Source organism: Caretta caretta, chromosome 11 (genome assembly GCF_965140235.1).
Source record: "Caretta caretta isolate rCarCar2 chromosome 11, rCarCar1.hap1, whole genome shotgun sequence".
In the NCBI taxonomy this organism is placed as follows: domain Eukaryota; kingdom Metazoa; phylum Chordata; order Testudines; family Cheloniidae; genus Caretta; species Caretta caretta.
The window spans coordinates 32,824,247-32,838,227 of NC_134216.1; the positions used below are offsets into that span (position 1 = coordinate 32,824,247).

At 41.5% G+C, this 13,981-nt stretch overlaps 1 protein-coding gene across 27 annotated transcripts in view; it reads right to left on the reverse strand.

The window, feature by feature from the left end:
* BAZ2B (bromodomain adjacent to zinc finger domain 2B) overlaps positions 1 to 13,981 on the reverse strand; it is a 277,230-nt gene that overhangs the window by 124,534 nt on the left and 138,715 nt on the right. For 22 of the 27 annotated variants that reach the window (XM_048869525.2, XM_048869524.2, XM_048869532.2 and 19 more), the window contains one exon: positions 2,518 to 2,706. The exons of the other annotated variants lie outside the window; for them this stretch is intronic. In XM_048869525.2, coding sequence (XP_048725482.2) covers positions 2,518 to 2,706 — 189 coding nt within the window. The remainder of the gene's footprint in view (positions 1 to 2,517; positions 2,707 to 13,981) is intronic. 27 annotated transcript variants of the gene reach the window in all.

Sequence of the window (13,981 nt, forward strand, 5' to 3'; positions counted from 1 at the left end):
TCAAGAAGAGCATTTGGAACGGAAGGTTAGATTACGTAAGTGTCACGTTTTACATTCACTGGCTGACACTATTAATGGTTATGAAAACTGGATTGTGAACAATGCCAGTGACAGACAGTCTGAGCTTTTAACCTGCCATGGTGTCACTCAGTATGGAGTATGTAAACAAAACAAAGAGCAATGAATTCATAATAAAATGTGGTGATTACTGCTCAGGAAAAGGTAAGAATATTTGAGATGTATCAAGATGTGGAGACCACCTGAGAAAGAGAATGCACTACCATGTGCTAAGAAGGGAACACAAAGAGAACAGCGATAGGGAAACACAAAGGATAGAATCGCACAAATACCAACCAAGAAAATTGTTTGTCCCTGGTGCGAAGGGCCACCTTCAAAGATTCAAATGACACAGAATGGCTATGTACAGTTATATAGCTATGTATAGTTATGTAAAGTTTCTATATTGTCTGATATTATAACAAATGGGATGTATGAACTCAAGACAGTCTTTTAGCAGGACAGCAAAGCAAAATTGTCTGAGAAAACATAAAACTAAAAATTCTCTCTCTATGCAAATCTTAGTCATAAAAAAATTGTACCTTTATAGATAAGATGCTTCCAGGTTAACTGAAGCACCCAAGAGGTCTCTTTTCCAAGACCATCACTGAAAAGCAGATAAGTAATGATTGTGGGCCTGATCCTAAGAGATGCTGAGGAAATGCAACTCTCATTAAGAAAATTGTTTATTTTACTTCAGACACAAAGGATTGACATCTATGGTAAATGTGGATGTTAAACATCTCTCCGAATAAGGCTTCGAGTAAGTAACTGTCATTCTATTGCACCAACATCCAGTAGATAAAATGGTTACAGCTGCATGAATCATTCAGCCATAACAGAGACAAATCACTGAATGACAATATTGTCCCAGGATCAATGTCTCCTGCTCTGAATATAATTTTAACCTTCTAGACTTCACCTCAACATGCATTTCTCTAAATGCCTTGCCTCTGCCTAGGTGTGGACCTTTATCTAGTGACAACGTTCTACTTCTGTTTCATTGATATGATTTCTAAAAAATAACTAGGTCATTTTGGCAAACAAAGTAAAAGATTACAAGAGAACTAGCTATAAGGTTTGTTCAGAGTTTTTATCAAGAGAGAATGAGTAAGCCAAGTGGAATTCTGCAGGTAGAATTCAATTCTTCCACATTCTTTTTTTTTTTTTTTAAATACAGTCTTTACACAGTGTTAATCCCTAGAAAAGAGAATTCCTTTCTCATGAAAAAATATGCTGTTGCAATCTACAGAAGACTGAGTTAGGAAAACACTTCGCTTTATCAGGAGACAAATTTTGACACTCACACTTCTCTAGGATGCTCAATGTGTATTAAGACATGAGGTTTTGTTTCCTCAGAGAGGGGATTTAGAGAGTTCTAAATACTAGCAGAATTAGGATGTGGGAAAATACTAGCAGAATATCTGACACCCTAAGCTTGAAGTCAGATGCTACTGATGCACAACCATCTCCCGCAGAATTCTGCAATTTGCTTTAGGATAAGGCTTATTAGAGCTTATTGTACAGATTTTACAAGATGCCACCATGAATAAAAATTTATTACCAGTAACAGTTATCTAAGGGACAGCAGCAATAATCATCATTACCCTACAGCAGTGTCTATAGTAGTTCCATACTTTGGGACCCTACTGAGTTGCTACAACTTGACAATTTGTAGGTACCTATTCACCTGAGGCAAAATTTTCAAAATTAGCTATAGAACCCAGGTTCCAAGTCCCATTTACAAAAGTGACAGGCACTTAGGATCCTAAGTCCCATTGACTTTCAATGAGACATGGGCACCCTGAGTCATTAAAGTGCTTTTGGAAATTTTACCCACTGTCCTTGACCCCAAAGTGAAGAAAAAATTCATGTTTCTTATCAATCAATCACAGCTTGAGCTGACAAAAGGACAAGTAAAATCAACCATTATCTCTTGAGCTTGGTTAGAACTTTCACTATTACAGGTGTCAGACAGAAAACAACTGAAAAAGTTACCCCAAAAAAGGGAGAATAGATCCATTACCCTTCCAACTTTTCTCCATATTAAATAAATACCTTCCAATCTTATTGTTTGTGATAAATACATCCACCTAATAGAAACAAAGACATGTTAAGATGGAAAAAAACCAACAAGTGTCTGTCTGGTTAAACCTCACTATTGGCAAGAACATGTACTACTTCAGTTACACACTACAGTGATTCTTAGAGAACCACTCTTGAGGGGCTATTAGTGAGAATCTCAGCCAATCTGCAATGTTTTCCTTTCCTCACATTGTAAATTACACTCAGGAATCTCCTAGACCTTGCCCAGTCCTAGATCTTGAGGTCTTTGACACAGGAAAGTTGAACCTCTTCTACTTTGCTTGTTGATGTAAAATAAATCACTGTCTATTTGAATTAGGACAGTTCATTGTTTCTTCTTCAGAAGGTTGAATATTCTTTGTAACAGATGTTTACCTGGAAAAGGTGCTAGATGGGGATGTGCTGCTAAGGCTGTGGGAGTACCAAGTGTTCCCAAGCCACCAAACTCTGAATGCCCTGAGCTGGCTGTATGTAGACCAAAGACTGGGTGGCTGACCATTGGGAAGGCACTCGACACTGTGGACAGGTTACACGGTTGATCCCCAGCTGTTCTGAATAAATGTCCTGAGGGGAAAAAACAACACTTGAAATTCTACTATCAAAAACAGATACTAATCATGTGAAGCCCAACCCTCATGCTTATAGAAAGTTTATAAAACTCTTTTCACATTTTTTAAAGAACTGTTGTGTAGTTTTACATGTGGTATCCTTTGTTATTGCCATTTGCTTCCTATAAAACACAGATATTATCTGGAAACATTAACAATCCTAATACAAAATTTGAAATATAAAAGATGGTAAAAAGATATAGCATTTATCACTGTAATTATTTTAGCAGGTGAAAGTTTTTCTATTCCTTTTAGATAGTGGTGCAGGATCAGAGATAAACCATGGGACCTGCATGACCACAACTGACAACAACCAACAACACTGCCATATCTATCCTTATATATATATTAGGCTGTATTCTGCAGTCTTGACTCAAGCAAACTCCCATTTTACTTCAAATAGGAGGACCTGCAAATCAGGCCTTGTACAAACAAACAAATCTAAATCATGTTTTGAGTATTTAAAGTTTGTGTATTTGTTACTACAGCCCAAAACTTTCAAAAGATTCTATAAGTCTTTCTGGAGCCATAAAACAAGCTGTATGAAAACTAGCTTCAGAAATCTTTTCCCTAGAGTAATCTCCATTTCAATCAATGGGCATCAACTATTGATTATCCTGTTAAAAAAACCAGAGTCCAACTACATGTACGCCAGTTGGTTCTCCTACATCCAATATTCTGATGGAACACACAACACAATTCTAGTAGATTGGAAAGGAAAATAATACTTTTCCTTTTCAGAAAGTATGTTAGTATGTCTCTAACATATCATGTTCAACTCTCTATTTAGCTATTGGTTCAGACAATGTATCAACTAGGAACACAAGGCACACTGTCTGTAATTCCCAGAATCATCCCTAATACCTTTTATAAATATATGAAAGACAGGTAAAATTGTTACCCACAAGTCATCTGTTAACAGTCAATTTTAATGAGAGAATGTATATTTTTTATTAGCAGCTCAGCCACTTCATTCCTAAATTCCTTCAGAACTCTTATAGAATACCATCATGCAGTCCTGGTTCCTAGCTGCTGTTTGGCACTTCCTCATCTGACAGACACCTCAATGTCATATTTGAAAGGACTACCTCTGAGGCAGACACTGTTTAAAGGCATGCTTTTGTGACTGTGATATAGTTTCTTAGCTAGCCTCCATGCTGAGTAAAGATTTTAATCTTTTTATTGGCTTCATTTTAAAAACAAAATACCGCTTTCTAAAATGTAAGCACTAATTGTTGGTATGACCCTTCCCATGTGGTGGTTGAACTTAATTATACTGTGGTCCCACTTAGTGGTCCAACTGCAGTTACCTTTTGAAACAAATCATGTCCACCTCTTCTGTTGTGGACTCCAGAACCACCTCGTCCAAGAAGATCAGATAAACGTATTGATTAATTGCTTTTCTAAATACTGTTCTGTTTTGAGACACGAGCAGTTTATATGGAAGGTAGGTCACTCATTATTAGTGCTTTATTAGATTTAATTGCCTCCCGCCTCCCTCTCATTAAATACTCAATACCTCTAGTCTCCACATTAAGTACTCAATATCATTTGCCCTAATCTAGAGACTGGTAATAAACCTACTAGCATATTTGTATTCTTATGATTTGGGTTCTGTATCTATACAGATTATACTGTGCTTTCTTCCACTAAGAAACTCTCAGATTCTATTGACTCTTCTAATGACAGTACTGCCCTGCCACTTCTACAATCTAATTTATCATTTTTGCATAGGTTATAGCTGGCAATTCTAGTATTTCAATTTTTTCGTAATTCTACCATATTTAAGAAATGTGTCTTAGTCTAGAACCAATATTATGTCATTATTTCCTTACACTCCCCGGACTGTGTGCATCCATCTCTTATCGTTTATTACTTAGATTATAAACTCTTTGGTGCAGGGACCTTCTCTGTTTGTACAGCACCTAGCACAATGGTCCAGGTCCTTGACTAGGGCTCCTAGGCATTATGGTAATATAAATAATCACAATCACCACAGTCCCATTCCATTACCAGGGCTTCTAGTTCACCTACTTCAAAGTTTTTGCTGTTAAAACACTCATTCTTGCACAATTTCATCTCTTTCTTTCATTGGTTTTATCTTGTCATAATTCTAGATTATGAGCTCTCTGGAGCAGGGACCGTCTTTTTTTAATTGTTTATATAGCATCTAGCACAATGTGGCCCTGACTGGGTGATGTAGGTACCACTGCAACACAAATGATATACATCACCACTTCCTTATTCACCTACACATGGGGTATACAGTTTTTCATTTTTGACCTTTGCCCATATTTATCTCCTTTATCTGACACCTTGTTATTTTTCAGGCATTTATGTCAGCCATTCAGAGATTCATTTGTTTTAATGAAATACCCAGCAGATACTGTTGTCTGACTTGAGTTTTTCCTTAGTGCCTGTTGATTTCCCCCTAGTGCCTAGTTTAAATAATTCTCACAAACCTTGTCACAGCTTTCTGTGACAGACGTCTGATTCCACTGCAATTAACATGGAGCCCACCCCTTCTGCCTAGGCTCTCCTTTCACCCACAGTGCTTAACAAATGTAATTAAATGCTTCTTCTTCACATGATGTTCTCATTCACACCTTGAGACCCTGAAGTTTCTATTGTCTAACTCAGTGGTCTCCAAAGTTTTTGGATCGCGCACCCACATGGTGCCGCTGAAGAAAGAAGCCGGGAAGACCTGCCGCAGGCGCCGCTGAAGAAAGAAGATGGGAAGACCTGCCGCAGGCATGCTGCTGAAGAAAGAAGACGGGAAGACCTGCCGCAGGCGTGCAGAGCTGCCGCTGGAGAAAAAAAAAGGTTGAGTGCCATCCGACGGCACTCCTCCTGCCACACACCCGCTGGGATCCTCTGGGGCACCCCCTGGGGTGCGCACACCCCACTTTGGAGACCACTGGTCTAACGGACACTGTGAGTGCACCTGGAAACATTTCAGAAAAACGACCACAGATGCTTAAGACTCTTCTTGATAATTTAAATTTAGCTTCCAGAACCGCTTTCTGACACCACTACAGCACTGGTACCAATATACAGCATAATCACAGGCTCAGCACTCACTAGAATTTTATCTGGATATGTCATGAGATCCTGCACCTTTGCATCCTGAAGACATGTTGCAAAACCGTTCAAATGACCATTTCATATTTAGCTATTTCTAATGATCAAGTCCCCCATCACCACAGTCTAGCTGTGTATCAGAATGGTAATTGCATCCCCTTGATGGACCTCTTTGGTGCATGAAGAACTTTCAGTCTCCTCTTTATCTATTACAAAGAGTGTTCCAACTAAGACAGTTTGTTCTTTTGTCCCTACATGAAAATTGTACCGATAAATTTTTTAATAAATTCAAACATTTATTCTGATGCCCCACAGTACAGGTGCAGTTTGGGTCTGAGCGGAGGGCAGCAACAAGTCTTAACACCTTTCAGCCACTAATGTTTCATTTTCCTGCTGTATAATAGGAGGCTTCAGAGAAGTGATCACAGAGAATGAAGGGTGTCTGTAGTCACCTTTGCCTTCTGCAGAACCACTTACAACTGGCTGTTCAACACGTTACTGCTGAATGTCCCATACCATTTTCCAGGCCTCCAAAGGGAAGGTCTATGTCTGAAACCTGTACCTTCAGGGATTTATTCATCAGCCAGCAGCTCCACCCACTATACCTACTTAATTAAATGGTCCCCAGATCTGACACTCAAAAAAAGTCACCACACTCTTGGGCAACATATTCTTTCTCATGGGTCTGCTCTCAAGAAATAAACTCTGCCAACGTATGAGGCTTCTTCCACCTTTCAAACCTGATCTTTAGCCATGCAGTTTCAGTACATCTGCATTTCTCAGACAACAGAAAGAGACATCACACACAAAAAACAGTACCAACAGCTGTGATCCAGGGCACAATGCTGAGAATTTTGCTGATCCTTCTGCTGACCACAACCAGCTGAACAACCAGTCTTTCACATTGGAGTGTACTGGTGGAAGGCATCACTGGCACGGTCTTTGGATAAGACGTACTTTTTCTCCATCTACTGCAGCAAAGGGAAAATGAGAGGTGTGGTGTCCTCCATGCCTTTTCCATCAGCTCATCAACAATAGGAAGCATGGCATGGCATGGCAATTCTATTTGTAAGGGGAGCCTGATACACGTATCTTATCAATCTTGGCTCCTTAGGATTCCTGAAAGTAATTTAGTTCTAATCAGCTACTGAAACCAGCGGGGATATCAGTTCCTGCAGGGCACAGTCACTGTATTATTCTCCCTCTGTGGACATATATTTAGCACCTCACTAATCTGCTAAAATCCAAACAGCACTCATCTCTAGGCCCATCCCACAATCGTAGCACAAGAAGAGCTAGAAGAGTCAATGGGGTATAAACACTGGCTGTGCCAAGAGCTTCAGTGCAGGTAAGCATAACCAAGAAAATGCCAGTGACAGTATATCCAAGCTCCAGAGCACAAACATCTACCTCAGTGCAGAAAGGGCTTCCCCAGCACCTCTTCCAGATTTACTGTTTGATGCAAAGATTAGTGGTACTGTCATTCACATATGTGATGGTGTTATCCATGTGATAAATTGCAAAGCCAGGTTATCATGAATGTTCTTCACACAAAAGAGTGGAAGGATCAGGAATAGTGTGGCAAAAAACCCGTTTCCTCTATCTTTTTCAATACTCGATTATATATTTTAAAATACAACAGAAAACAAGCGCCCATTTGAATTAATTTTTTTAAACAAAAAAAGGTTGCATGGTGACTTCTTACTAGAAAAGAAGTATACGTGAAATATGTTTTACATAAAAATTCAGTAGGGCATAACCCTGTAAAAATACCACATGAAATAAGAATGACACTGTGCAACAGGGTAAAGCAATCACAATCTTTTAAGGTTACTGAATTGGAAAACATTAAGAACACAATGCGAATAAGACTTCTGACATAATTAAACCTGTATCCACAATACTTACTCCTGTGAATAATTCCATTTATTTCAATGGAACTACACCATTCTAGTGAATAAGTTATGTAGGATGAAACTTATTTTTTAAAAACCTTTTGAATATGATAGATTTCATCCTATAAGCAAAATACAAGTTACCAATATTAACTAAACTTCACTACCTTGTGAGTTTTACTTTACCAATGGTTAAAGAGAACTAACTGTTCAGAAAGGTTAAGTGACTTACCCACAGTCACACACACAGAGTCAGTGACAGAGTCCGGCATAAAACAGAGTCCCAACTTCCAGTTCCCTACCCTATCCATTAGACAGCATTCCAATCCAATTAAACATTAATCAGAAACAAAAGTATGTGTTGAGATGCACGAAGACTATGAAATTCTGAACAACACAGAAACGCTGGATGTCAAACTACTTGAAAGGTAAGAAATTCACCAAAAGAAGGATGCAGACTTAATTAAGATGAGTGTGCATTCTGGAGAAATTTCTTCACATGGGGAGAATTAATCCATTGAATAGTATACCAATGGAAGTAATAGGAGCTGATGCCTTACCTATCAATGTATGTGTGTTTTTTATTTCTTCATTTTTAAAGAAAGCAAGACAAGCAGTGAAGGAATGGAGGAAAGCCTCAAGTAGGGAGGCAGGCTGATGTAAAACAGAAGCATAGTATTTTTCCTAGTCAGAAAGTTCCTGTGCAAACTTTGACTAAACCATGCTTAGTTTTTACAGTGCTACAGTTGCAACTGGTACATGCTTTTTCTGAATATGACGGGGGGAGCAATAGGGGTCATCAGTTTACCTGAGTTTTAAAAACACTGCTGAAGATCATGAGCTCAGCAGGTAAAATTAAACAGTTTATGAGGGTCATAGAAACTACTAGCAATTGAATAAATTATGAATAAAAAGAAAACTAATTGCAATATATCTACATGCACAAACATATTCACATTAAACTCCTTGTACGTCTTGTCAGCACTAAACACTGTGCCAGGAAAATCCATCTCTAAGCATTAGAAAGTTTACAGATAGTATCTGTTGTGCCTTCTGGCTCCACCATAGCAGGCTCCTATTCTTGCTAGAGGGGCCTCCTCCTTCTACTGTTCCAGAAGAATTTTCATTAATGCAACTTCACCTGACACCCTAGGAGAATCTGACTGAATACTATTTTTTCTTATCTGTCATTTTCCTTCAAGCCATTTTCTTCTTTTCTGATTTCTTCAGTTTTCCCACAATCCTCTCTTTCTTTATAATAATTAATAGTTATATAGTAACAAATTTGCATGGGGCTTTTCCAAAAAAGAGAGAATCCCTGCCATGAAAAGATTGCAGTCTAGAAATTAGATACTGCCATTCTTTCTCATGTTGCATAGTTACTTACTCTGCAAAGAGACCTACTTAGGTACAGACCTCAGCAAAGTGAGAGTAGAGTAGCAGTATCTGGCCCTATATCAGAAAAGTAAAGGAAATGGAGACAAAATAAGAGGAGGAAGGGAAGGGAGAGATGAGAGTTAAAACAACGTCAATGTGAACTGTAATCTATTCATAGATTCTAAGGCCAGAAGAGATCATTGGGATCATCTAGGCTCACTTCTGCATAACACAGACCCTAAAACTTCCCCCAAAGAATTACCAGAGTTTATCTTTTAGAAAAATCATCCAATCTAGATTTAAAAATTAGCAGTGATGGAGAATCCACCAAGAATTTTGGTAATTGTTCCAATGGTTAATTACTTTAACTGTTAAACATTTACGCCTTATTTCCAGTCTGAATTTGTCTAAATTCAACTTACAGCTACTGGCAGAGCCGGCTCCAGGCACCAGCTTTCCAAGCAGGTGCTTGGGGTGGCAGTCCGTGTCCCGCGGTGACAATTCGGCGGCAGCTCCACTGCTCTTCCCACCGCGGCGGTTTTTGGGCAGGAGCTCCGCCGCTCTTCCAGGCGCAGTGGCAATTCGGCAGCAGCTCCGCTGCTGTTGCAGCAGCAGCAATTCGGCAGCAACTGCTTGGGGCGGCAAAATTGGTAGAGCAGCCCCTGGCCACTGGATCATGTTACACCTTTCTCTGCTAGATTGAAGAGCCTATTATTAAGTATTTGTTCCCCATGTAGATACTTATAGACTAACCAAGTCACTCCTCAAGCTTTTCTTTGTTAAAATAAATAGATTGAGATTGAGGATGAACCTGGTAAATCCATTTATTTATTTTAAATAAAATAAAGAGGGAAAGAGGGAAGGAGCAGATAGAGCAGGAGCAGAGATCAGCAGTGGAAGACAAAGTTGAAGTGTTTTGTAAGCAAGACTTCAAAGATCAACAAAGAGATGACTGGAACACTGGAAGTGGGCAAAAGGGCAAGTGCAGCTGCCAGCCCTGAATGCTCTTTTGTCTACTCCCACATATGTATTTGAGCTTTCTTACAGCTGCCTATTATATCTGGAACTTTCTTCCTGAATTTATCCATAAAGCAGCTACCCTCTCCTCCTTCATGACCCACTTCTGCTGTGATGCATACAAGAATTCTGTCATGGTGAGATTAGGCAGTAGCCAGGCTGGCTGGATTTCTCCCTCTCAAAACTTTTCAAATGATTTAGAATCTCAACTTGTACAACAGTCAACCTCCATACCCATGTGATCTTACCTTTTCCCTCCCACCTTTCCCTCCTATTGTCTGTCACACTCACTTGCTGTATCTCACTTCAAATCAGACTCTAAGCTCTCCAGAGCAGACACTGTGCCTTACCTATTTATACAAAGCCTGGCACGAGGTCCCACGAGGATTGGGGCCTTTGGGTGGTACCTCAATATAAATAATATTAGCACTCACAAGCAGGTGGAAAGACATGAAGATGAAAGATGGAAAGCAGAGAAGAGGAACAACAAAGACAAATGTAGTTGGCAGAGCAGAGGATGTGATATGGGGAGCAGAAATAAGTGCTGACATGCAGGCAGAGGCAAAGAGTTGTACAAGGCTTAATACCAAGGAGTTTAAATTTGGAAAATGGCATAGAGCTAAAGAAGAAGTCAGAGGAGGGGAATGAGTGACATGCTTAAAGTGGGCGGTCTGTGCTGGTGGCCTATGATCTGTGGAACAGGACGGGGAAGAATCTGTTCCTTGCCCAGATATGCACGAGATCTCACCATACTTCTGCTGTTTTGCACACAAGTCCAGTATTGGCTCTTACTGAACTCTCTCTCTTGGCTAATTTTACTCCTTCCTCTGTTTTTTCCCCCCAATGCAATACTGTACCAATGCATGTAAAGGATAACTAAGAATAATGCTTTTGATCATCACATCTTATGACATCACATGCTCTGTACTCAGACATTTGTCTGTACTCGGAATTTTTAAGTTTTGTTTTATTAGCACGACCAAGTGACAAGTGAAACATTATGCCCAATACTGAAAACATTATGTGCACAGTAGTTTTAACAAAGGTGAAGTTAAAACCTTGACAGTGATCCCTTTAAACTGGTGAAAATTGTATTTCCTGGTCACCCATTGAAAAAATGGTTACTTACCTTTCGTAACTGTTGTTCTTTGAGATGTGTTGCTCATGTCCATTCCATGTTAGGTGTGCATGTGCCATGTGCATGGCTAACAGAGATTTTTTCCTTAATGATATCCATAGGGCTGGCTCTGGTGCCCCCTGGAGCCCTGCACTCATATGAGGCACCACCGGCCCAGTGCCCTCTCAGTTCCTTCTTGCCATTGACTCCGACAGTGAGGAAGGAGGACGAGTCATGGAATGCATGTGAGCAACATATCTTGAACAACAGTTACAAAAGGTAGGTAACCGTTTTTAATTCTTCGAGTGCTTGCTCAGGTCAATTCCATGTTAGGTGACTCACAAGCAGTATCCCTGGAGATGGACTCAGAATTCATGGTTGTGCTGCTTGCAACACTGCTCTGATGAAGTTGGCATTGTCCTGGGCCTGCTGGATGATGGTGTAGTGGGATGCAAAGGTCTGAACCGAAGACAAGGTGGCGGCTCTACAGATATCCTGGATCGGTACCTGCGTAAGTAAGGCCGCTGATGAAGCTTGCGCTCTAGTGGAAAGGGCCATCACCATGGCCAGAGGTGACACCCCTGCTTGTTCACAGCAGGCAGTTATCCACAAGGAGATTCTCTGAGCGGACACAGGCAGACCTTTCATCCCGCCACCACCGCGATGAAGAGCTGCGTTGACTTATGGAAGAGTCTGGTCCTCTCGATGTAGAAGACTAAGGCCTATCTAACATACAAAGAGTGTAACCGACTGGTCCTTGTTCAGCTTGTGAGGCTTCAGAAAGAAAAGCGGTAGGAAGATGTCCTGATTATTGCGGAACTGTGACACCACCTTAGGTCAGAAGGCTGGGTGGGGCACAGCTGGACCATATACGGGAGTTCAGACATCAACGCTCTAATCTCTGAGACCCTGCGGGCCAAAGTTATATCCACCAGGAAGGAGACCTTCCACGAGCGGAGCATCAGAGAACACGAACCCAGCAGCTCGAAAGGAGGACCAGTGAGCCTTGATAGGACCAGCTTTGGTGCTTGCGATGGAGCAGGTAGTCCACAATGGATCGTAGAGAGAGATTGGCCAAGTAAGTTGCTCTCATGGAAGGCTTCCTGCTACCCAACAGGATGTGTTGGACTTACTCCGCGCAGGCCTGTTCCTCCGCGCAGCCATGCTATGAGATACAGTGACATTAGGTTCAGGTGGAGCAGACAGTCTTGATTATGTGAGAGTAAGTATGATCACAGTGGGAGCTCTGGCATGGTTACCACCGAGAGGTCAAAAAGCGTGCCGAACCAGTGCTGGCATGGCCACACCAGAGCTACCAGGATGAACTTCGCTTTGTCCACCTTGACCTTCAGTAGGATCTTGTGAACCAGAGGTATCGGCAGGAAGGCATACAGCAGTGTTTCCGTCCATGGGAGCAGGAAAGTGGCAGACAGGGAAACTCTGGCTAGTCCATGAAACAAGCAAAACTACTGACATTTCCTGTTCTGTCTGGACATAAATAGATCCACCTGGGGAGTCCCTCACTTTCGTAAGATCACGTTGATTAACTCCAGGTGGAGTGACCACTCGTGGCGAGAAGAGAAGGACCTGATGAGGCAGTCTGCCAGTGCATTTCGGGTGCCGGGAAGTCGAAGCCTCAAGATGAATGGCATGCTGTACACAGAAGTCCCACAGTCAAAGAGCCTCTTGACACAGGGCAGAAGAGCGAGCTCCACCTTGCTTGTCAATGTAAAACATTACAGCTGTATAGTCCATCAAAACGTGTACCATTCTGCCCCTTAGATGGGGAAGAATGCCTGGCAAGCCAGGGTATCATCCTGAGCTCCCTGACATTTATGTGGAGGAAACGATCCTCCTGAGATCAGAGATCCTGAGTACTCCAGTTGCCAAGGTGGGCTCCCCATCCCCCAATCCGATGCGTCACAGACCAATGTTACCCTTTCAAAACAGCTCATGGTTCTGTCTACCAAGTCAGAAATGACAGGACGTTCGATGGAACTGTGACCACTAAGTCTAAATCATCTCCGCTGGGAGAGAAGACCTATGCCAGTCATGTCTGTAGAAGTCTGAGCCGTAGCCATGCACGTTGAACCACGTAGGTACACAATGCCATGTGACCCAATAACTTGAGGCATAACCAGGCAGTCATGAGCGGGTGAGCTCTGACATGTGCAATGAGATTCAACGTAGCTTGGAATTGGGACTCTGGCACAGGTGGAGTTGAATACTGCTCCTATAAACTCTATTCTGTGAACGGGGGTCAGAATCGTTTTGTTCATTGATAAGCAGGCCTAGTTCCTGACAGGTGACTTGCACCAAAGAAAGGCTGGGCTGCACTTAGGCCTGTGACCTTCCTCTGACAAGCCAGTCATCAAGATATGGATAGATCTGAACGAGTGCCTCAAGTAAGCAGCCACCACCGCGCCATGCACTTTGTGAAGACCCTCAAAGCAGAAAATAAGCCGAAGGGCAGTGCCGTGAATTGATAGTGGCGCTGCCCACCACAAAAATGGAGGAATCTCCTGTGGCCATGGAAGATAGAAATATGGAAGTAGGCATCCTTTAAGTTGAGGGTGGCATACGAGTCTCTTTGATCCAGAGGGGATGATGGAGGCCAGGGAGACCATGCAGAACTTCAACTTCTTGAGATATCTGTTGAAGTGACACAGGTCTAGGATGGGTCTGAGGCCCCCTTTGGCCTTCGGGATTAGGAAGTACCAGGAGTAAGACCCTTTCCCCCTCAT